General features: G+C 41.4%; 8 protein-coding genes across 8 annotated transcripts in view; 2 read left to right on the top strand and 6 right to left on the bottom strand.

Moving 5' to 3' along the window:
• Nucleotides 1-52: 52 nt before the first annotated feature.
• On the bottom strand, nucleotides 53-2,292 carry SAPINGB_P001665 (uncharacterized protein; the record flags this gene model as incomplete). The annotated part of the gene is made up of 3 exons (XM_031996386.1): nucleotides 53-1,213; nucleotides 1,306-1,556; nucleotides 1,620-2,292. The coding sequence occupies 3 exons, from the start codon at nucleotides 2,290-2,292 to the stop codon at nucleotides 53-55; spliced, it is 2,085 nt and encodes a 694-aa protein (XP_031852277.1).
• A 2,468-nt stretch (nucleotides 2,293-4,760) lies between these two features.
• SAPINGB_P001664 (uncharacterized protein) lies at nucleotides 4,761-8,680 on the top strand (the record flags this gene model as incomplete). The annotated part of the gene is made up of 2 exons (XM_031996385.1): nucleotides 4,761-4,997; nucleotides 5,213-8,680. 2 exons carry the CDS (start codon nucleotides 4,761-4,763, stop codon nucleotides 8,678-8,680), a joined length of 3,705 nt encoding a protein of 1,234 aa, XP_031852276.1.
• A 203-nt stretch (nucleotides 8,681-8,883) lies between these two features.
• Nucleotides 8,884-11,463, bottom strand: SAPINGB_P001663 (uncharacterized protein; the record flags this gene model as incomplete). Its single annotated transcript, XM_031996384.1, has 1 exon — nucleotides 8,884-11,463. The coding sequence occupies one exon, from the start codon at nucleotides 11,461-11,463 to the stop codon at nucleotides 8,884-8,886; it is 2,580 nt and encodes an 859-aa protein (XP_031852275.1).
• Nucleotides 11,464-11,749: 286 nt separating this feature from the next.
• On the bottom strand, nucleotides 11,750-14,254 carry SAPINGB_P001662 (uncharacterized protein; the record flags this gene model as incomplete). The annotated part of the gene is made up of 1 exon (XM_031996383.1): nucleotides 11,750-14,254. The coding sequence occupies one exon, from the start codon at nucleotides 14,252-14,254 to the stop codon at nucleotides 11,750-11,752; it is 2,505 nt and encodes an 834-aa protein (XP_031852274.1).
• Nucleotides 14,255-14,353: 99 nt separating this feature from the next.
• SAPINGB_P001661 (uncharacterized protein) lies at nucleotides 14,354-16,146 on the bottom strand (the record flags this gene model as incomplete). The annotated part of the gene is made up of 2 exons (XM_031996382.1): nucleotides 14,354-16,038; nucleotides 16,092-16,146. The coding sequence occupies 2 exons, from the start codon at nucleotides 16,144-16,146 to the stop codon at nucleotides 14,354-14,356; spliced, it is 1,740 nt and encodes a 579-aa protein (XP_031852273.1).
• A 528-nt stretch (nucleotides 16,147-16,674) lies between these two features.
• SAPINGB_P001660 (uncharacterized protein) lies at nucleotides 16,675-17,502 on the bottom strand (the record flags this gene model as incomplete). Its single annotated transcript, XM_031996381.1, has 1 exon — nucleotides 16,675-17,502. The coding sequence occupies one exon, from the start codon at nucleotides 17,500-17,502 to the stop codon at nucleotides 16,675-16,677; it is 828 nt and encodes a 275-aa protein (XP_031852272.1).
• A 903-nt stretch (nucleotides 17,503-18,405) lies between these two features.
• SAPINGB_P001659 (uncharacterized protein) lies at nucleotides 18,406-18,873 on the top strand (the record flags this gene model as incomplete). The annotated part of the gene is made up of 1 exon (XM_031996380.1): nucleotides 18,406-18,873. The coding sequence occupies one exon, from the start codon at nucleotides 18,406-18,408 to the stop codon at nucleotides 18,871-18,873; it is 468 nt and encodes a 155-aa protein (XP_031852271.1).
• Nucleotides 18,874-20,790: 1,917 nt separating this feature from the next.
• The window catches only part of SAPINGB_P001658 (uncharacterized protein), a gene marked incomplete at both ends in the record, with an annotated part of 2,609 nt that continues 918 nt past the window's right edge, over nucleotides 20,791-22,481 (bottom strand). Inside the window, one exon of the mRNA XM_031996379.1 lies at nucleotides 20,791-22,481. This exon is cut by the window's right edge and continues 703 nt beyond it. Within this exon, the coding sequence (XP_031852270.1) occupies nucleotides 20,791-22,481 (1,691 nt within the window).

Below are 22,481 nucleotides of genomic sequence, written 5' to 3'. Positions count from 1 at the left end.
CCTTGCACCTTGCACCTTACATCATAAAGCCTAACACTTAACTTTCACTCAGCTAAATAATCTGGTTTCGCTTCCCTAACCGTGTTCGTACCTTGGTCATCTCGCTCTCCAAATCATCAACGCTCTGCTGTAACGGCTGAATCTCGTCAAATCGCCGTTTTGCACTCGCTTCGCTAATCATTTTAGATACCAAAAACCGCTGCTCCTCCAAAATAATCAACTGCTCCTGAAGTTCTTTCACTTCATGTTCACTCAAATTTTCCCCACCATCATCATCATCATCTTCTTCTTCTTCTTCTTCTTCTTCTTCTCCCTGTTCTATTTCTCCTGCTCCAGAAGTGGCACTCGTTTCAGCAACTGCGGCCGCCTGATTTTCACTAGAATTATTCTTCTTTAAAACTCGAGGAAGTGCTTTTAATGGAATCATGTGGTCCTGCAAATACTGCGTGATATCAACCACAATCTGCTTCTTTAACCTCACTTCTGTTTCTGTTGTGGTTCCCACTTTTTGAACCCGTCGAGAGGCATTATCCAGCTGAACAAATCCATCCATCAACCGTTTCCGAATCTTGCCTGCTTCCAACAACGTATCCTCACTCGGCTCCTTTTTGAGATCATTCACTTCAGCAAGCAGCCTCTGGAACTGCGGCAGTGTCACATCAATTGATCGCCGAATCCTCATCAAAGCCTCGTATGCTCCTACAATTGCAGGCTTAGCACTTGCCCGTAGGTCTGCTTCAAAGTTTCGTCGGGCGAACAGCGTGTTTTTGCATTCCTGACACAATCGTATGCTAATGTCATTGGCCCTACTGATTTGAATCCGAATCGCATGAGCAGACGTGTGCTTCCCATGATGATAATGCTGCGAACTGTATTGGTCCCCATTACTACCCCCATTCCTGTAAAACGATATGCTCTCCATTATATCCCCACCATCACTATCAAGCTTCTCAACTAAAAGTGAAATCGGAACCTCCCGTGAACAGTTAGTTGTAAGGTTGGCACAAATGACACGGCCACACAAACGACAGTGATGTTTCCTTAATGTGTATCCAAAATGATGCCCACAAATGGGACAATTGTGTACCACAGCATCTGCTTGCCATTTAATGACACTTTTCTCTGCATCCCGTCGTTGGTTCGCCTTGGAATATGTTAGCACACTGCTATTATCGTTTGATGAAAACTTGGGATCCGTAAGTGCAGAAATGAGCTAAAAGGTTTAAGTTAGATGTGATCCTATAATCAAACATTTTTGATTTCTTTTGATTTTTTTTTTTTTTTTTTTGCGGGGGGCTTACATACCTTGGCCAATCGTTTTTCAAGCTTATTCACTTCTAGTTCTTGAATATCCATCTTCTTTTGCCGTGCGGCAAAAAAATCTTTTGAAATATCAACTACTGAGCCAGTTGTATCAAAGTAACCCTCCCTTGACTTAAAGCACGTTTCGCAACATCGAGACCATATGCCGTTAATAGGGTCATGTTGCGCATTTTTATCCAACTTCATTTGGTATCGAGTATGCTCTGTACAAAATAATTTGCCACATTTCCTACCTAAAATATTAGTTAGCATTTCCTTAGAAACAAAAAAAAACCCGCCCTAATCAGTTGACATACAATTGACTGATCCATTTCTAGTATTTAATGCCTTATCACAAACAATATCTGAACATTTATCGTAAGAAGTCGGTTTTTGCCAGTGCTCCTTAGTAACTGTGAATCGAGGGATAGGGGGTGCTGTGGGCGCAGTTACACTTTTTTTCGGTGACGTTCCAAGTGCATCAGAGGAAGATAATGGGGGCGACGTACCACTATCTTCCGAGTCAAATATATCTAATTTTGCAAACTTGTTATTGAAAAGTGATACCGAGGGGAGTTGACGCGCTTGTTCGACCTTTTTTTTAAACCACGACTTGAGAATATCCTCATCCTTTTTTTCAATTTCGGAATGCGTGTCATCAATGTGTCTGTTTAACTGTAGTAACGTCACCATTGTTTCATTACAAATGGGACATACCAAAGAAGGTGAATTTACTTGTTCATCAGAAGTAAGTGAAGATGACGAAGAGTCCACGGATGTTAAGGAAAGTGGAGAATCTATTCTTCCTGGAGATGACGGCGAAACTGTCAGTGTGGGGATTGCGGTGGGTGTTGATTGAGTTAAAGACGATGGAGGCAATGGCGACAATGCAGCTGCTGAAGGCACCATCACCGAAGGTGGTTTTGCTGGGTTTACTGCCACTGCATGACCCAAGACTCGGCCATGTCGCCGTGAGCCTGTAGAAGACATGGTATATATAAATGGTTTGATGAAAGTTTATGCTGATGGAAATATAATAATGCAATTGAAGGACTTCAGTTTTTAATAATAGAAGGGGGCGAGAAAAAAGACTTTGTTAGCTTTGGTCCATTTGTTCACTGGTATTTTTCTTATAATTAAACGATTTGAACGAAGTGATGCGAGGTATTTTTTTTTAGGTAGTTTGTTTTTCTAGTAATCTATACTTGATGATAATGACGCTTTAACAGAATGTGACCATAAAAAAATACTGGGTAAATTTTTATATATGCCTAATATTATTTTTTATCAGTAGGTAAAAACCTGGAACATTTGGAGATAGTCTGGATTTAATCTAAAATGAAGGTTTGTGTGGTAGAGAGTAGAATTTGGGAGGTTTGATTGCCAGTTAGCCACCCAGCCAGCCCTTTGAGTTTAGGAAAAGAGGGGCTATGTGCTGGTTTTAAAAGTTAATTAGTCATGATTAGTCAATGCTGACAATGATGTCATTTTTTTTTTCAAAATAATTCCCGCCGTGCGCTTTTATCATTTTGGTCTTCAAAGCCGTTGTTGTTAATAAAATCAAAATTTGGTGTTTGCTGGGCCATTAAAAAAAAAAAATTATTATCAAACAAAAAATAAAAAAAAATTATTTAAGTTTCTTTCTCTGAAGTGAAAATTTTCAAAAGCTCTTTGAATTTTAAAATAAAGCTTCAAAGTTTATAAACACTTGAAAAAAAAAATGAAATCAAAAAGAAGTCAAGGACGAATTTAATATTTTGAGGTTTATTTCATTCAAAATTATTACTCTTCAAATTTTTAAAACTCTTTTTTTTTTTTTTTTTTTTTTTTCACTCATCGAACTTCTTTAATTGATAATTTTCTATCAACAAAGAACCCTTTGTATATATATTATATATTAACAAAATAGGCAATTTTCACTAAATATCCTAAAACGGATTGTGGCGGCGCGCCAATTTTATTCTAATGTTCAAGGTATTTTTAGACCACTCTAATCTATGTTTTTTATTCGCAGAGAAAGATTGAATAATAATAATTCTGCGAGATAGGGAAAGAAAAGAAAAAAAAAATTAACAACCTGCAGCCGCTATCGGGATTTGCGGTTTCTTTTCTATTGTAGATCAAATATGTCAAAAAAGAAAAAAAAAGATTTAACTGGAAATAAAGATGATGTATATTTTTTTATTTTTTTCATATTCTCTTAATTATTATGACTTTATTAAAGATCTCCCCACCCATTAAAAGATACCGCTTTGTTGTAAATTTCAAAGATATTAGCTTGTATTTTTATTTATTTATTTATTTAAGTGATCACTTAAGCAGACATGCTCGCAAGCAAACAAGTACGATGGGGGGCTTTTGACAATAAGCTTAGTCTGCTTTGTTTCTTCCTTGGAACGCCAAAGGTTGCCAGCAATCTAGCAAGTTTACAAAGAATGTCATTTGGAATTAAAATAAGACTTAGCAAGATGCCGACGGGTTGCGCAACCTGACATGTCATATGGCAGAACCCGAGATATCTTTAAATGATTAATATATTACTATATTTTTATTTTATTTTATTTTAATTATTATTATTATTTTTTTTTTTTTAAAGAATATTATTAATAACTATATATACAAATATTATCGTGTACTCAATCAATTATTTATGTCCAAAGGCCTGCAGATGCACCCAAAGAGAAAAAAAAAAAAAAAAAAAAGCCCAGCTAACTTAATTTTTTTAAAAAAGGTTGTAACAAAAACTGTAATTATTCGGCAGTAGTAAACACCGGGATTTTTAGTATTTTTTTTTTTTTAATTTTTAATTTTTGTGTGGATTTTTCTCTTTCTTCTTTTTCTCCTTCTTTTTCGTTCATCATCAACTTTTTTTATACAAAATAAAAAGAAGTTTCTTCTTCTTCCTTATATATTTGTTTTCTTTTCAGAAATCTCTTATATATTGGTTTATAAATCTCTTGGTTTGGTTTCTTTTGTTTTGAATATCTGCCATTCTGATCTTTCCACTATCCAGTATTTCTCAGTATCATTGTTGATTTCCACTGTGTTTTTCTCTCAATATACTCGTGGCTCCATCAATAATCATTACCCCCTTTACACAAATAACTTCACCACTAACCACTACCACCTTCATATAACAACAACAATAATAATAATAACAACATCTCCAGTGTCTTACAAAGTCCTTCCATTTTTAATAGATTTCAAACAAATAAAAAACATTCTTCAGTCTCATATTATACTTTGAACCCCCCCCTTTAAATATCACGTTTCTTCTGATGTTGGTTATCTTTCACTCTGACTAGCCTGATTTCCAGATATACACAACGAAAAAGGTCTTTGTTATTATAAACGCTTATACTATACTCATTTCACCTTATTAAAAAAAAAATTCATATAAAAATCCTTCACACTACAACAACTTTTACTCACTCCATCCATTTTTTTAAGTCTTTCTCATGGCTAATCCTAGAAGACGACTCGCAAAATCCGGCTCTCCACCGCTCTCCTCAAAGGAATCAACACCAGCCTTGGATCTTTTTGACCCGGACGGAAAGAAAAATAGCCGGAAACGCAAGAATGAGGACCGCAACTCTATATTTATTTCAAACCACAGTATCTTCATTCCCAAAGATATAGACTACAAAGATCTATCTTTTTTTGACGACGTTCTTACGGAAGGCCTTATTGATAATGTGAGTATATATATATATATATATTTTTTTTTTTCTCTTTTTTTCCAGCCTTCTTTGTTTAAATTTTTTCATCTTTCTTTTTATACCCCTATTTAGACAATCATGTACGATCCTCATTGTGCATATATGTTTAGTTATTTGTTTTTTTTTTTTTTTTTTAATTTACTACTGTATTTCTTCCAATACATTTGGTCTAACCTCCTTTACCCTAATAGGTCTTTTTCCCAATCACAACAAGAAAGCTTTACCGTGAGCGACCTATGCGCAATATCTCTCAAGATGCCATTTATGAAATCCTATCCAAACGCCTCACTTCCAAAGGTGAAGAACCCAAAATTATAGACTTGAAAAAAGCTGTCATTGATTTTGTTGAACTTCCTTCTGTAAAACGCTTTCTTCAACCCTTTTCTCTTCAAAGCCAGCTTCATTTTATGAAGTACTCAATGCTTTACATGAATCTTTACTCTCCCTCAACTGGATTTTCCATCGATGTCACTGACAGATACGTTTCACGCTCTTCAACAAAGGAAGCTTGTGTTATTGCCCGTCATGAATTCAGTAAGGGCCAAGTTATTAAAGGCCTTGAAGCCTGGTCTGCTCATATTGACCAGGACGATCTTGATAATTTTGAGGGACCTGACTTTTCCATGATAAATCATGAAAATGGTACAGGAAGCTTTCTTCTCGGACCAGCTCGTTTTGTCAACCACAGCTGCGAACCCAATGCTAGTTTTAAGTACCGTGGTCGCAGAATCACTATTGTCGCTATTAAACACGTTGGACCTGGTCAAGAGATCACAGTTAACTACGGCAACCGTTATTTTGGTCGTTTCAACCGTGAATGCCTTTGCTTGGCTTGCGAAATTCGTGGTGTCAATGGCTACGGTGAACCCTATATTACCAATGAAGTTGATACTTCATCTTCTGAAGATGAAAATGGCGGAGAAGAAGAGGAAGATTCCGAATGTGAGTTTCATCAAAAGGAGAAGCATCATGGTCACCATAATGAAAACCATGATTATGAGGGGGAGGAGGAAAATGATGGTAAAGATGACGACATTGTTGAAATTTCTCCTGACCAACTCAACCTTCCTAAAAAGTCTCCTGCAAAACCTTCGGCTACCAGCTCTCCCAAACTATTCACTAAAACTGTAATTGGGCTTGAGACTCCATCGCCGTCCCCTAGCCCTCATTCTCCGATATCGAATGTCTCAGTTTCGTTATCGCCCACTTGCTCGAAAAACTCTATTAAGGTTAAGCATGACGCACTCAATAATAATAATAACAATAATAACAATAATAATAGGAATTTGTCAATCTCTCTTCCAGACACCCCTGTTAGTGATTCAAATTCTCCAAATACTAGTATCAATTCAAGCTGCATTGAAACTTCCCCTCCTCCTCAACATCAAACACAAACACAAACACAAACTCAGACTCAGACTCAGTTGACTCATAATACAACTCAGACTCAACAGCAGCAGCAACAGCAACAACAGCAACAACAACAACAACAGCAACAACAGAATCACCGATGCACTCGTATTCAAGCTCGTATAGAAAGTCAAAAGAAAGTTATTGACTTTTTCACTTTCCAATTTCCAGACGATGATAAAGATTTCACAAACACTCACATGGAATGGGAAAGACGAAAAGTTCAAGATCCAGAACTCACTCTTTTGGATTACATTCTCGAGAAATTATCCCATCTCGAAATGTATGTTGAGCTTCAGGGTCTTTATTACCGTGAAGCAATTGATGCTGATCCAGATTTGACTTTGGACTGCGACAATTGCCAATGCCCTTTCTTTGGCCCAGACGATTCAAAACCACCACGCATTTTCCCTGATCGCTTTTGCCCTCGCTGTAACCGTCACGCAATGCTTTACAATAGTTCATGGCCTTCGTTTGAGCGTGAACCAGAAAAAATGGTTCTTAAGCACCCTTGGGACTTTTCTAATATGAAGTTGATTGGCGTGCGCTGCCATTTTGTTCCTCCTGAAGACGACAAGAAGAATAAACGAAGTGGTGACGAAGAGAATGAAGAAAATGAAGAAAATGAGGAGGAATATTCAGATGGCTATGAGGCTTTTGAAGAGTTTGAAAGTGAAGAACGTCACCTTCAACATTCTCGAAGACGCAAGCGCAAAGACATTAGGGAACACAATCATGCAGGATTAAAGAAGCGTGGCAGGCCACCAAAAGAGTTCAAGACCCTTGCAACAAGACAAGGCTTTTTTGATTATGAAAACAATGAAAATAAAGAAGATGGTGATGACGACGATGAACATGAATATTATGACGTTTCTGAAGATGATTACAGTAAAGTTCTTATGAAACCACCGTATGGCCGACGACGAATTGCAAATGATGACGATTCGGATTCGGATGAATCTAGTGAAGAGAAGATTTTTGGGTCCCGCAAGCATTTGCGCTATCGCCGACGCCACCACCTACTTCTTCATCCTAGACATACATTTCACCATCAACTTCAGCAACAACATCACCGTCTTCACAAGCATGGGAAGAAGGGTATTCATCATCTACAAGAAATGCCTATCCCTGTTCCTGTATACGCTGACGATGCTGATGAAAATAATGAAGAGGACGATGACGATATGCTTAAGATTATCACGTTTGACAAAGACTCTAATAAACCAATTAGTGTGTCACGTATGGTTCCTATCAATGCTGAAGGGAAACGTGGAAAAGAAGCAGCAAAGATTATTGCAGCAGCAGCCGCTGCCGAATCCGCAGCTAAAGAAGCAGCAGCAACTGCCGCAACTGCAGCAGAACATACCAAAAAACTGGTAATAAACGCCACTCGAGCACTTGCACGAGTAACAGAGCGCACTGAATTTTTGGGCCAGCTCGTTGTCCCCCAGTGTGGATTGGAGACATGGGACTTTGAGTGCAGCAAGTGCCGAAAGCTTGACTATGGAGACAACTACGAGGAGGATGATGACGACAGTCACTACAACAATGATGAAATTCACATGGCTGGCACGTTGGCAACAGGCGATGAGCGGGCACGACGGGCAGCGCGACGCCGTGCTGCAGCTGAAATGGCTGCTCCTGTTGTCCAGCGGCGGCGACAACAGCAGCTGAAACAACTGAACGACACAACCGCTCAGTACACTGCACTTAATGATGTGCAGCGGCGGGTACATTTCCGCGAGTACTGGTTGGACGTTCAGCGCATGAGCGAAGAGTACTACAATCCGTACTTGGCTGCAAATCAAAGGGCTTTACCGGAGGAGCCATCATCAGTACCTTCTTCAACATCATTATCAACAACATCAACAACATCAACAACACCAACAACATCAACATCATCAACATCATCAACATCATTATCATCATTATCATCATTATCATCAACATCAACATCAACATCAACATCAACATCAACATCAACATCAACATCAACATCAACATCAACATCAACATCAACATCAACATCAACATCAACATCAACATCAACATCAACATCAACATCAACATCAACATCAACATCAACATCAACATCAACATCATTAACATCAAGAGCAGCGACGTCGCACCACCACCACGGTAAACCTCATAGACGTGGCCCGCGGCTCAAAAATCTTTTGCCCACTCCCATTTATGAAAGTAAATCGCAGAATCTGCCTTCATGGGTCCTCATGCAAAAGGTCAAATGATTTGTTTTTTTTTTTTTTTTCGTTTTTTTTAAAAAAAAAAATCCTCCCATTTGTATAATATGCTTTCTTTTTTTTTTTTCCCCCCAATTTTTTTTTATAAATAACTCCAAAATAATTTTTTATTTTTACAAATTTGGTTTCCTAAAATAACATCAAATGTAAAGCGCATATATACTTTTTTTTTTTTTGTGATTCCTATGTCCTTAGACTTGTTGAGCTACAAGTTCATCGTCATTACGTTTCTTGCCTAAATCATCGCGTCCATCATCATGATTAGCTCCACCAGCATCTCCAGAAGCTCCCCCTCCAAGAAGCAAACTATTTGCACGGGACCCAGATCCTGGAGCTCCATTACCCAGGCCATTTCCATTCCCACTGGCGCCGTTACTGGCCCCGCCATTACGCGTGGGGAAGTCCCACATGCGGTAGTAGTCTACGGGGTTGCCTGCAAACGAAGCAGCGCCATCGGGCAATGCACGCAGGACATTGAACGACCCTCGAGGGAACCAAAAGTCGGCGCAGTTGCGGAAACAACCCAAGTCTGCTGGGTTGTTGTTAGACGAGTATCGCGTAGAAGAGTTGCGGCCATTTCCACTTGAGAGGGGCACCGCATCTCGAGCCGTGGCCAAAAACTGGTCAATGCCTAAGAGCTTGAGACAAGTGGAGAAGCGGCTGTTATTATTGTTGCGCATACGGGCCTGCGCCTGGACTGCAGCCGCTGAGTTTGCAAGAGCAGTATTGATGGCAGTTGAGTGATCAAGTGGGAGGCTGGAAAAGTCATCGGCACCCATAAAACCATACTTGTGTAGGTTGGAAGCCTCATTTGTTGTAACACCGCGAGCCACTTGGACAATCTGGACAAAGGCAAGGAAGAAAACCCATACGCCATTGAAGGTAGTCCAAATCGCAAGTAAAGTACCGTAATAGTCGACCTGGAAGGAGCGGCAAAAGGTAGACCCCAAAATGCCTGGGTTTTCTTTGCAATAGTCAATCACTGTACTTGAGCTTAAGATGCCAGTGTATTTGAAATACAGCGACAGGTACATGGGTATGCCTATAGTAAGAGTGATGACAAAAACGACAAAGATGCGGTGATTGCGGACGCCAATGACATTATAAGTCCACGGGCAGTAGTGGTCAAACTTTGCCACGACGTGTTTGGTGAAGCGGTCGTAGCGCGAACGCAAAGGCTTGCGGACATATGTGGAAATGCAAAAATGTTTGGTATCATATTCACCACGCTCAATGAGACCATCAATCATGGCACGCTGCTCAGCAGGGTTAGAGATGGGAGGTATAAAGCCAGGGTCTCGGAACATGCTTTCAAAGAAAGAGTAAATCACAAGGGAAAATGTTACAATAAAGAGCAAGTTGCGGAAAACGTAGTAGGTAAATGTGACAGGCATGACGTCAAAGATATAATGTATAACAACCCAAAATGCAGAGCCAGAAAAGAGGCCAGCAAATATGGGGGTTTGCATAAGAGCATGAGGTTCTGTAGAAATACTGGGCAAAACAAACTTGCCAAGTAGTTTAAAAATAGCCAGAGTGATGACGATGGAAAGTGGAATGGACCAGTAGATGGCAAGAGAAGCCCATAGGTTAAGGGCAATAAATAAAATGATGTAGGGTGCAAAGAAAAATGCAAGTTTAGCATGTTTTGGTTGAAGCAGTTTCACAATGGGCATTGCAGTTTCTGGGTCGCGGCCTGTTTCTTTGAGAGCAGCTTTCCAGACATTTAGAGTGTTCATTCCCTGAGCCATGACTAGGGGGGTTTTGCCGTCATTAGATTTGGCAAAGAGATCCGAACCAGCCTCTATAATTTTCTTAATGGTGGGTTTACTTCCGCGTACAATGGCCCAGTGAAGGGCTGTAAACCCTCGCGAGTCTGATATTCGCACATCGGCGCCTTTCTTAAGCAGTGCATCGACGGTGAGTGCGTCACCCTGGTACGCAGCCCAATGTAGGGGGGTACGATCTCCCGTGTCAAGAGGGTCAACCGGCATGTCGAGATGCAGCAAGTAAATGACAAGCAAGACATTAGAGGAGTGTACAGCCAAGTGAAGGGCATTAAACCCTTGAGTGTCTGTGCGGAGGGGGTCTGCGCCACGCGAAATAAGCAGTTGGACAATATACACGAGGCCGGCACGGCATGCCCAGTGCAGCGGAGTTCCCTGGAGATCGCCACCTTTGGCATCGATTTGTGCGCCGTGGTCGAGTAGGTATCGACAAATATTAAGTCTGTTGTTGATGGCAGCCCAGTGCAGTGGTGTGACTCCATCGGGTGCAGTTTCGAGAGCAGAGGCTTCTCCAGAGGTAATGAGTTGATTGACCTTACGAAAATCACCAAGTTGAGAAGCTGAGACAAGTGGCGATATTTCGGGTTGTTGTTGTTGTTGTTGTTGTGGCGGTGATGTTGGTTGTGCTTGTGCTTGATGGTGCTGTTGTTGAAGTTGATGGTGTTTAGGACTTGTTTGTGACTTGGTAGATCCTTGAGTCTTGAGGTCGCTGGACACTGTGCTATGCTGAACCGACCGCCGGGACGACGCATCGTCAATCAGCGTATAGTCTGTGAAGGACTCGTCGCCCGTGCGAATGGAATGTGCGTTAGTATTGATTGAGATTGTTTCTACTGCGAGCGACGGGGCACCTCGTGAAGCATTTGCAATTCCGGGCTTAAGTTCAAGCTCTAGTGAGTCTGAAGGTGATGGCTCCGAAACGTCGAGAAGACCATGTTCGGGTTCCTGACGGCCTGTTGGAGCAGGTATCGGAGAAGAAGTCATTATTGGTTATGGGTAAGTCTCTCCAAAGGGTTGTTTGATTGTTGTTGTGGTTGTTGTGGCTGTGATTTGTATGGGAAGAATGGTTGGTCGGAAGAAAGACTTTCGATATTTTTTTTTTTTTTTTTTTTTAGTTTCTTAGAATAATTTATTTATTTTTTATTTATTTATTTATTTATTATTTTGTTTCTTGAGATGTGAGCTGGTCATCTAAATCTCACACTGTCAGTACCTTAAAAAAAATACCCTGCGCCATTTTTTGTTACAACTTTGCATTTGTTACAACTAATCACCGAAGCACCGCCACAAGCTCCGAACAAAGCTCAGCCGCATCCCCATCTCCCGTCCGTGCACCAACAGACTGGAGCGCCGGCACCTCCGCCTGCAACCGTCCAAAAAACTTCGGGTCCGCAGGAACAGAGTCATTGTTGCCTAGCATATTTCCAAGTGCCGTTAAAACACGCACCATAACTCCACCGTCAGTTTCCTCGTGCAAAAGCTGCAACAAGCGATCCACAATAGGCTCCGACTCGCGTAGAGGTACAACAGCTGCTGGGCCCCACTCAGAAAGCATCGCAATCGCACCAGTCGCCGCCAACCGTACCGGCAGATCGTCAATATCGGCCAGAGCTGCAAGCAGACGCAGACGACTTGTACCAGAGGCCTTAGTAGCGGGATCAAAGAACTTGGCTGCGCACTGAGGGGATGCAGCCAAGTTACACAGCAGTTCAACGGCTGCTCGTTGGACAAGTTCGTTGCCAGAAACAAGCAAAATCTCAAGCTTTTCCCATGCTATGTGCACAATCAATCCGGCACATTTCTCATCGACACTGGCGAGGTTTGTCAGAGCCAACAGAGCTTCAAACACATCAAGAAGAGGAATATCAGAGAGCTGCTGGGGGGTATCAAGAACACTACGGCCTGATGATCCGATATTCCCCGCATTGGAAAGTTGGCGTACCAATGGCTGGATGGCCACAGCAGGCGAGATTTTGGTACCAAATGCCAGTTTCGGGTCGATCGAAATGAGTGCACGCGCAAGCCCAGAGGTGGCCACCACAACCTCCCGCGGATCAACCCGAAAGTCTTCCCATGAAACTTCCTTTTTTTCGACTTTCGGTAGAACCAAGTACAACAAAACTGTCAATCCACCTTGCTGCACAAACAACCCGCGCTGGGCTTTATCGGTGGACAGATTACGCAGTAGACGAGCCGTGGTGTTGCATGCCGCACGTGTAAAACTAGGAGAGTTTGTTGCAAGTACAGAAACAATGTCGGTAGCTAGAACCTTTTTGCATCGAATGGCAACCAATGAGTCCGGCTCATGCTTTTGCTTATTTTCATCCTTGGCCCCATCTTTTCCTCCGCCCTCAGCATACTCCTTGAGCTTGTCGACGCGTTTTTGTTCCTCTGTAACTTTGGGTGCATATGTCGTCACATTCTCAAAGATGCTCAGTGCACAGTAAACCCAAGGGCCTTCCTTAGTGCTTTTAACAACTGTAACTAAGTTTTTTAAAATATTGGAACTGGCAACCACACGCATCTTGGTATCCAGCTTGAGGGACGTAAATGCAAGACCCTCAAGAGCAGTTCCGTAGATGAACTTGGCCATGTGATCTTCTGGAGTTTCATCTTTGGTATATGGAGTCTTTTCCACCTGTTCTTCAAATACAAGTGACAATGTCTTGAGATCAATATGGTCTTCATCTTCTTGTGGTTTTTGGCCGGGTATCTTTGGTTGAGCGTTGGCATAAGTGGTCTTGACAAGTACAGAAGCTGCAAGAACTGTAACGGATGTTTTTCCAGAAAGCTCAAATGCATACTTAACCATTCCAAGAAACCGCTCCTTGACTATATTGCGAGCCTCCTTGTGGACACATGCTGATGACAAAAGGTCCATGGCTGCAATGACAACATCTTCAGAAGCAAGTAATGGTGATGGTTTTGCTGCTGTGGTATCAAAAAGCTTGTGTTGAGCGGCAATTGCGTCGCTCGAAAAAACAGAATACCCTACATCCTTGTCCACGTGGAAAAGCAGTGAAGTGATAGAAAATGCTTGGATTAAAAGGTTTGAATCGGCATTAGCCTCGGAAGGACCAGATACAAGAAGTAGGTCATCGACAAGACTCTGCACTGTTTCAGTAGTACCATCGTAGTCAAGTTCTAGCAGTTTGACAAGAACTAGAGCTACTGGTGACACCCATTGGGGAGGCAGTCTGCGGTCAGCATAAGGTGCCAAAAGTGATAAAAGTTTGTGGCGACTTTCTTTAATGTATTTGATTTCATCATCATCTGAGGTTGTTTTTTGAAGTCGTGGAGATGCAAAGTATGAGGAAATGATTCGAAGATGAGCCAAAGAAGATTTGGAACCGGGCTTTTCACCCTTGAGCGAACCAGTTGCTACATCTAGAAACTTTCGCTGAGTTTTGGTGGCAAGCTGAGGGAAAACTGGAGCCAGTGCATCGCCCGAATCATCGCTTTTGGCTACCAAATCAGCGTACAAAGAAACCAAATCTGGCCGGGTATCTAAAAAAGTCACAAAGGCTGTGCGGTTTGTAGGACTGGAGGCAACGACACGCGGAAGAACTGAACGAGGAGTTGGTGTTTTCGAATCTTTGAAAGTATATGAGCCAGAAACAAGGTCTGAAAAAGTGGCATCTGATGAAGCATCAATTTCAATAGTAACAGCCTTGAGAAGATCCTCCCAGGACTTACTGTCTTTTACAATCTGCGAGACTTTGGACGATATGCCCAGTTTGGCGAGATCACCAGTTATCTCAGAGGTGGAGGTCATCGTTTGGTGGTTTAGTATATATTAGTAGTAAAGTACAATATGGTGGATATTTTTTTTTTATACACAACCTACTTGTAATCCGTTGTTGATATCCATCCATCACCCTCGCGATCGCTTCTTGGAGTCTTTTTCCTTCATTGACTTTGTACAAGTAGGGCAGTACCAGGTGCCCTGGGGTGGTTCCACAAGTCCCACACAATCCCAATGGAACCATTCGTAGGGACATGTCGGGTTATCGCACGCAACCATATTACCAAACGACACTTGCCGGCACGAACAGTACACCTCGTCTTCAGCATCCGCAACAACCCCAGCATCTTCTGCCACGGCTCCTTCCTCTTCCTCCTCCTTCTCTCGCGACCGGCTCCGGCTCTGGCCTGTGCTGTCGACCTCCTCATCAGCTTCAAGAGCTTCGGCAGCGGCGGCAGCGGCGGCGGCAGCAGCAGCTGCTGCTGCTGCAGAAACCGAAGCAGCGGCACGCCCACCAGTGTGCTCAGACACATTAGTTCCACGTCGCGACCCGGCCTTAGTTCCAGTTACTCCAGCACCTGCACCGGCTCCAGCACCACCTGCGGTGCCAGCGGCTTCTGCAGCAGGAGTAGAATTACGTGATGATGCACCAGAACCACTGCCGTTTGCACCTTTACGTCCTGCTCCACTCTTGTGGCCAGCACCTGCGCCTACCTTTTGACGTTTAGATGGCCGTGTGGAAGCACCTGTGGACGCCCCAGTCCCAGTAGTTGTAATGGCGCCATTTGTTGTAGCATTAAGTGCTGCCGCAGTAGCAGAACCGGAAACTCCAGCTGCTGCTGCTGCCGCAGCCACCGCTGCAGCACCTTTGCCCTTGGTAGTTGCACCTGCTCCACCGGCGGCTGCGCCTGTTAGCTCGCCTGCGAGCCCGGTGGCACCATTCCCGTTTCCGACACTTGCAGTACCGGTAGCTGCACCTCCATTGGCACCCTGGACCGACCCAGGGGTGCTACCACGCGAATTTGGTCCTGTAGATGAGTGTTTGCGATGAGACCCAGTTGCAGAGGCACCCTGGCCACTTGCAGCTGTTGAGCCAGCAGCTGATGTATTTGCAGCAGCTGCGGCTCCTGCACGAGATTGACGGGATCCAGTAGCCCGTGCAGATCCTGCACGGGTTGTAGTAGAAGTAGAAGTAGAAGTAGAAGTAGAAGTAGAAGTAGAAGTAGAAGTAGAAGCAGCACCAGCCTGGCCTGAAACCGTACCAGAAGCAGCTCCTGTGAGATGGTGGTGTAGTTGAGCAGCCACAGAAGCCGCTGCGCTTCCTGAGGTCGAAGTGGTGTGGCCCAGTTGGGCAATAGACGCCATTCCTAAGCCCGTGCCTGCGGTTCCTGCCTGGGCAGCAGCCATCATGGAGTATAATAAAGGATTCGACTCAGGAGTAACTGCGGATGCAGGTGTAGAAAGTGTAAAGTCTGTGATGGAAGCTGGATTCGGGTCTGGGGGGATTTCACCATCACGCTCCAGAAGCTCGATTTTCTCCATGAGACGACGGAGATGCTTTGAGATGAGGTAGAGACCTGTAACGGAAAGGTCACATTTTTCATTCTGAAGGATTCTAGCCTTTTCAAAGTCTGTGCGAATCTTAGGATAAGCAGAGACTTCTTTGGGGTTTTCGGCTAAGGAACCGTGGGTGCGGATAAACTTATGGATTTGGTTATCGCGTTGTTGGATACGCTTGCGCGTGTCATAAAACTTGAGGTCCTTTTCACGGATTTCCTCTAATACATGAGCTATTTCGCCTGGGAGATTTCCAACTAAAAATAAAATTAGAAAGATTCAAAATTAAATGAAATGAAATAATTCTTACCATCTGAAATATACTGTTCTAAGACGCTAGCAGCATCTTCTTTTTCGTGTTTCATGGTTGCTTATTTGCCATTTGAAGGGTGTAATTCTTTGAGGAGGGGGGGGCAATATCACAAGAAACAAATTTTCCTTGTTCTCAGTGGTTTGTGGACTGACTAAGTATATTAGGTCACGAGCGTGTCATGGTCAAGGCAGCCACCAAAAATGGGAACAGGTAAAAAAAAAAATTCACGCCAGAAGAAGAAATATATATGGTGCCTTTGGGCATTACAAAGAACAAAATAAAGGAAAGAATAAGTTAAAAGAATCCAAACAATCTTTTCATAAAAAGAACTACTTTGGCTAAAAAGACTTTGTGAGGGGCCTAAGGCCATTCTTTGGCTACAAGATTGTTAGGATGGCTTGCTAAGGCATTACCTAACGATAAATCCGGGGGAATAAAAAAAAACCCACCAAAAACAAATTGAAAGAAAAAAAAAACGCGTCTTAAATTATTTTAAAAAAGAAAAATTACAAAAAAACTTAGCAATAACGAATGAAAAAGAAATCCAATAAAAATAAAAATAAAAAAAAAAGGCCTTGAATCATTTTTCCAGTTTGTTCTGTTCGTAGATATCAGGTTGCTGGCGAGCACAAACGGCAGGTGGAGTAGGTACACCACCAGGGTGCTCAATAAGTCGCGACTGAAGAGCAAGAATATAATCGCGAAGTTGAATGTTTTCTTGTCGTAGAGCACCAATGGTTTCTTTAGAAGTCTTGAGTTCCTGGACCTTAGCTTCCAGCTCCTTAATGTACATTTCCTTGCGTTGGCGGAATGCGCGTTGGGCCTGTCTGTTTTGGTGAGCACGCTTTGTGTTTGACAATAGTCTCCCATGGTGCATCTGTGGTGAGTCTTGAGGCGACTGGCCTTGTTGCGATTGTGAGCCCGCGCCACCCACCTGCGAGCCAGCTGCAGAGCTTGGTGGCGGTGAATTTGTACCTCTAGCTTGGCGAGCAGCAGCTACCACGGCGGCGGCAGAGCGCGGACTTGAACCGGGAGGACTATTGGATGTGACAGACATATCAAGATGAGACGGCGATGAAAGTTGGCCGGAACCGCCTGACCCGTCAGGGTGGACGCCAAGATCGTTGCCATCAGACCCATCACCACCAGGACCCCCGTGGCTAGATTCTAGGGACTGAGAGTGCATATGATGATGGTGGTGATGTTGCTGAGACATGGCGACAGCAGCGGCGACTGCATCTTGGTGGTGTTGCTGTTGCTGCTGGCTTCCGCCATAGGCAGGGCCTGGAGAGCCATCATCGTGGCGAGACTGTTGGTTGAAAGAGGGGTCAATAGAACCTGATTGTTCAAGAATAGAACTTTTTGAGTCGATAGAATCCACACCGGCCCAGTAATTGTCTGAGTTCATCTTTTAAAAAAAATAAAATAAATTAAAATATAATAAAGCCTGTTTGGAGGGGTTGAAGATAGAGGGGGTGGGTTGGTTAGTAAGAACCAGAGGTAAAAAAGATAATTTCTTTCTAAGCAAGAACCAGAAAAAAAAAAATAAATAAATAATAAAAATCCGGTCAAAGCCCTGCAACACGCAGAATATTTAATTACTTACCTTGAGAGAGAAAAAAAAAAAGCAAAGGTTTGATTAGAATAAAATTTTGAAGTTTTAAATTGTGGGATTTTTTAGTTGAACATTTAATCAATTTTTTTAAAGCAGAAAAAAAAAAATAAAAGTAAAAAAAAAAAAATTATCACCAACAACAAGAATTGGAGGTTTTTTTTTTTTTTTTTTTTTTGCTTGCAAGAGAAGGAAAAAAAAAAAAAAAAAAAAAAAAACTTTTCGGACGCGTCTAGATCACAGTGTAGAAATTATGTAACCATGACTAATATCTGCGTCAGTGATGCCTTATTTTCCATATTTGCACATGACTTTGAAAATGCCGCATCAAAATTATGTGACAAATACAAAGTGTAATTACAACAATTATATTTTATCACGAAATATACACGTAAAAAAAAGTCGCGTTATTTACACTGAAGAAAAAAATAAATAAATATTTATATAAATAAAAAAAAAAAAAAATCTTCTGACTTCTCTGGTGACTTTTTTTTTCTCGTTCTTTAGACTTTTTATATAAACTACTTTTTCTCTGCATTTCCAAAATTAATTTTTGTATTGTTCTTTTTATCATCTTTAGATCTAAATTTTAAAAATATCTTTAAATCTAATATCTTCAATAAAAAAAAAATTATGTTTACTCAATCTTATCCAGCTCCTTCAAGGAAAAGGGCCCATGAAGATAATTTCAACAACTATATGTCACCAAACTCCCAGTTCCCCTCAACACAGTACAACAACACACAATCTTCACAATTCTTTCAAACACAATATCCATCCCATGGCCTAAGTACGCCGCCCATTTCTCCAGAAAAGCTTCAACCTCAACTGCAAACTGGTGAAGGACCTAGCGCCAAACGTGCATTACACACGCCCCTACTATCTCACTTACAACAAAACACAGTCCGTACAATGCTCTCAGCTTCGAGGCAAATGTATCTACAACAAAAGCATCACCAACAACCAACATCAGCCATTTTGCAGCAACAAGTAGTACCAACTTTTAATTGCTATGACTGTGGAACTCCTGTCTCAGACGACGAGTATGTGGTGGCTCGCGAACACACGTGTGGAGGATGTGGTAACGTGGTGTGTGAACGGTGCTCGATTTCTGGAGCGCTGTATAGTACTCATGATGTGGATTGTTTACGGTGTTTGGGCAAGTGACAAAATTCCTAGAATTAAAAAAAAAAATTTAATTTAAAGAACAAAGAAACTATGGGCACATACATTTGATTTAGATACCCCTCATCCAAGTACCAAACCCGGGATTTTTTTTTTCAGGGTTGGAATGTTATCAATAGAACCTAAAGTGAAAAGTGCTTCAAGATTAAATTCAAAAAAAAAAAAAAAAATTTCAAAATTGAATTTCTTTTTTTTTTTTTTACTTTGAATTAAAATTATACAGGTCTTATTATTAAACGATTTTTTTAAAAGTTATTTTTTAAGAAAAATAAGCCATAATCACAACTGATTGAGTTATTGATCAATTGGAATATCATATCTAATATCATTATCTAAATATGTTTAGATAGATTTTGTTAATTTAGAAATTGTTTTATTTTTTAAAAAAAAATTGAAATTCCACAAAAGTTTACAAGTTGAGGAAGGAAGAAATTGACTTTTGTGTAGTTTTCTTTTTTTTTTTAAAAAAAAACCAAAAATCATATTAATATTGTTCGTTCCTCCGTTTTCATATATATATATATATATATAATATGTTCAATTTGTTCAATTTGTTCAATTTGTTTAATTTGAACTTATTAAACATTTAAAAATAAAATAACTACAAAAAACTATATTTTTTTCATGTTTAAAAAAAAAAAAAGATTTTCATTCTAATTTCTTTTAAAAACTAGAAACATCCCTTCCATTAGAAAATTTTTCCAATAATCTTTGCTTAAAATTTTTACTCAAACTTGCCTAAAAAACTCATCCAGTATACCTATTAAATAGAATATATAAAGAAAAAAAAAATTGCAACTACTAAAAAAAAAAAAATTGTCATTAAAGTTGCAACTTGACAAAAAGTTGACCAAAAAAGTATTAGGAAAATTTCAAATATTTATCATGGTTCTTACATTGTTTTTTTACAAAAAAAAAAAAAAAAAAAAAAAGAATCTCGGCTAGTAATTTTTTATTTTATTTTGTTGCTAAAAAGTGTTCATAAATCAGGTACCAAAAAAAAAAAAAGAAAGAGACCTACCTACCTGCTATACACGTTGCCTAACCTGAATTCCGATGGGAAGTGAATTGGGTAGTATACCATGGGGAGTTTAAGGGAGTTCTGGAGTAAGTTTGAAAAAGCAAATGTGATTGATTGCAAAAGAATTTTTATTTTTTTTTTTATTTTTTTTTTTTTTGGGAAGGGGAGGGAGAGATCGGAAGTGTCAGTTAAATGATCATGAGGGTGAATAACTAAAAGAAAAAAAAAAAAAAACTCTCTCTGAGAGAATTATATCAAAATTTAGGCATTAACTGGTTGAGGATGATTGTGAGCTATTATATTTGGAACTTTTATCGCTCAATGTAAAGAAGAATAAGAAGAAAAAGAAGAATAAAAAAAAATTAAATAAAAAAAAATAAAAAAATAAAAAAAAAACACCTCGGTATATTTCAGCTTACATAACATTGATCTGGTGCTCATATCGTGCTCGGTCCTTAAGAAGTACCGGTCATTGTAAAATCTCAACTTGAAATGTTTTTTTGTTTTTTGTTTTTTCATTAGGGAGGGAAATTTTAAGAAAAAAAAAAGTGAATTATGTTTATTTCTTAAAATAAAAAAAAAATAAAAAAAAAAGAGATTGATATTCTTTTATTATTTTGTTATTCTTATTTTCAATTATTAAACTTAGGTTGAAAAGGAATAAATGCAAAAAAAAAAAAAAAAAAAAAAAAAAATAAAAATTAATGAAAAAAATTAAAAGCGTATTAGTCGTCAACATCATCATCATCATCATCGTCATTATTCAATTATCATATCTTCGTATCAACTCATTTATCTTCTTCTTCTTCTTCTTCTTCTTCTTCTTCTTCTTCTTCTTCTTCTTCTTCTTTTCCTTCCCACTTTCAATATTCCATCATCTAAATCAGGGTTGGTTGCTGTTGGGGTTGTTGCATTGCAGTTGCCTGTTGTTGCAGAAACGCCCGCTGCTGGTTCATATACATTTGTTGCTGTGACTGTTGTGCTTGGGCCTGCTGCGTTTGTGGAAACACAGAAATCGTCTGCAACTGTTCTAATCCCCCAATTGTCGGCTTGTATCCGGAACCAGTTGCCGCTCCAGTCAGCATGGCTGTATTTGCACGGAACGGGTTCACACCAGTAGTTTGTGAAGTAAGTTGGGGTTGCAACGGCTGCTGATGCTGATGCTGTTGGAACCCACCCAAAGATGAGTTAGATCCAGAAAGTCCGGAAGAAAAGGGATTTGTGGCCGAGCGATGCACGCCAGTGGCAGCTCCAGGCATGGCCGGAATGGATCCAGCATTGCCACCAAGAGGTCCTGAGGTGGTCATGGGGGTAGCCACAGTGTTGTTGCGTTTTAAAAAGGGGTTCCCTGTGCTTTGAATAGGGACAGCAGCACTTCGGAAAGGGTTGGAGCCCGTTGTAACCGAGGAAAGGCCGCTAGAGGTTGTGCTCTGCATGCTCAAGGGGGTGGATGTGTTGCTGAGGTTGCTAAAGTTGCTAATGATGGAGCTAGGAGTACCAAATCCAGGTTGGCTCTGGGTCTGTTGAGGAAGAATAGCGGCAGGAGCATTAGGGGTGTAGCCGCCAAAACCAGCACCTGTGTAGGAAGAAGTCAAAGCTTGTTGTTGAGCAGTGTGTTGGGCTTGAAGTTGTTGAATCTGAGCCTGAGCTTGAGCTTGAGCCTGAGCCTGAGCCTGAGCCTGAGCCTGAGCCTGAGCCTGAGCCTGAGCCTGAGCCTGAGCCTGAGCCTGAGCCTGAGCCTGAGCCTGAGCCTGAGCCTGAGCCTGAGCCTGAGCCTGAGCCTGAGCCTGAGCCTGAGCCTGAGCCTGAGCTTGAGCCTGTGCTTGAGCCTGGGCCTGTGCCTGGGCTTGAGCCTGGGCCTGAGCCTGAGCTTGAGCCTGAGCCTGAGCTTGAGCCTGAGCCTGAGCCTGAGCTTGAGCCTGAGCTTGAGCCTGAGCTTGAGCCTGAGCTTGAGCCTGGGCCTGAGCCTGAGCCTGAGCTTGAGCTTGAGCTTGAGCTTGAGCTTGAGCTTGAGCCTGGGCCTGGGCCTGGGCCTGGGCCTGTAATATTTGGTTTTGCTGGGTCACTGCACCAAAAGGGTTATGATTTTGGATAGGAACAATGGTTGGCTGAATAACAATGCGAGAAGGAATTTGATTGTCTGGGACTTGAATGTTTCCTTGAAAAACAGCCACCACATTAGGGTCTTGAGATTGGGTTGGTGGCCCAGAGATATTTGCAGTTTGCTGCTGCTGCAGCATTGCTCTAAAGGGGTTGGTTGAGTCTAAAGCACCAGATGTAGTAGATGAACCGTTAGATGTAGGGGTTTCACGCAAGCTTTGGCTGCGCACAACGGTACTTGGTCTTCTGCTGACTGCCCCTGAAGTTGACTTTGCACCAGAAGAAGAGGAACCTCTAGACTGAGGAGAGGGCTGGTTTTTGCCAAAGCCGGAGGCTTCGCGGGCCTGTTTCTCAGCCATGTACTGACGGTGGTTTGTTTCAAAGTTAGAATCATTGAGATAATCTTCAAGGGATTGTGTGAGAGAGACTGGAGCATGCTTGATATTAGGGACATGGAGTTTTGTTTGGT

Source organism: Magnusiomyces paraingens, assembly GCF_902498895.1.
Source record: "Magnusiomyces paraingens strain CBS 517.90 genome assembly, contig: contig1, whole genome shotgun sequence".
NCBI classification, from domain to species: Eukaryota; Fungi; Ascomycota; class Dipodascomycetes; order Dipodascales; family Dipodascaceae; genus Magnusiomyces; species Magnusiomyces paraingens.
This window is presented reverse-complemented; position numbering and strand designations above follow the sequence as displayed.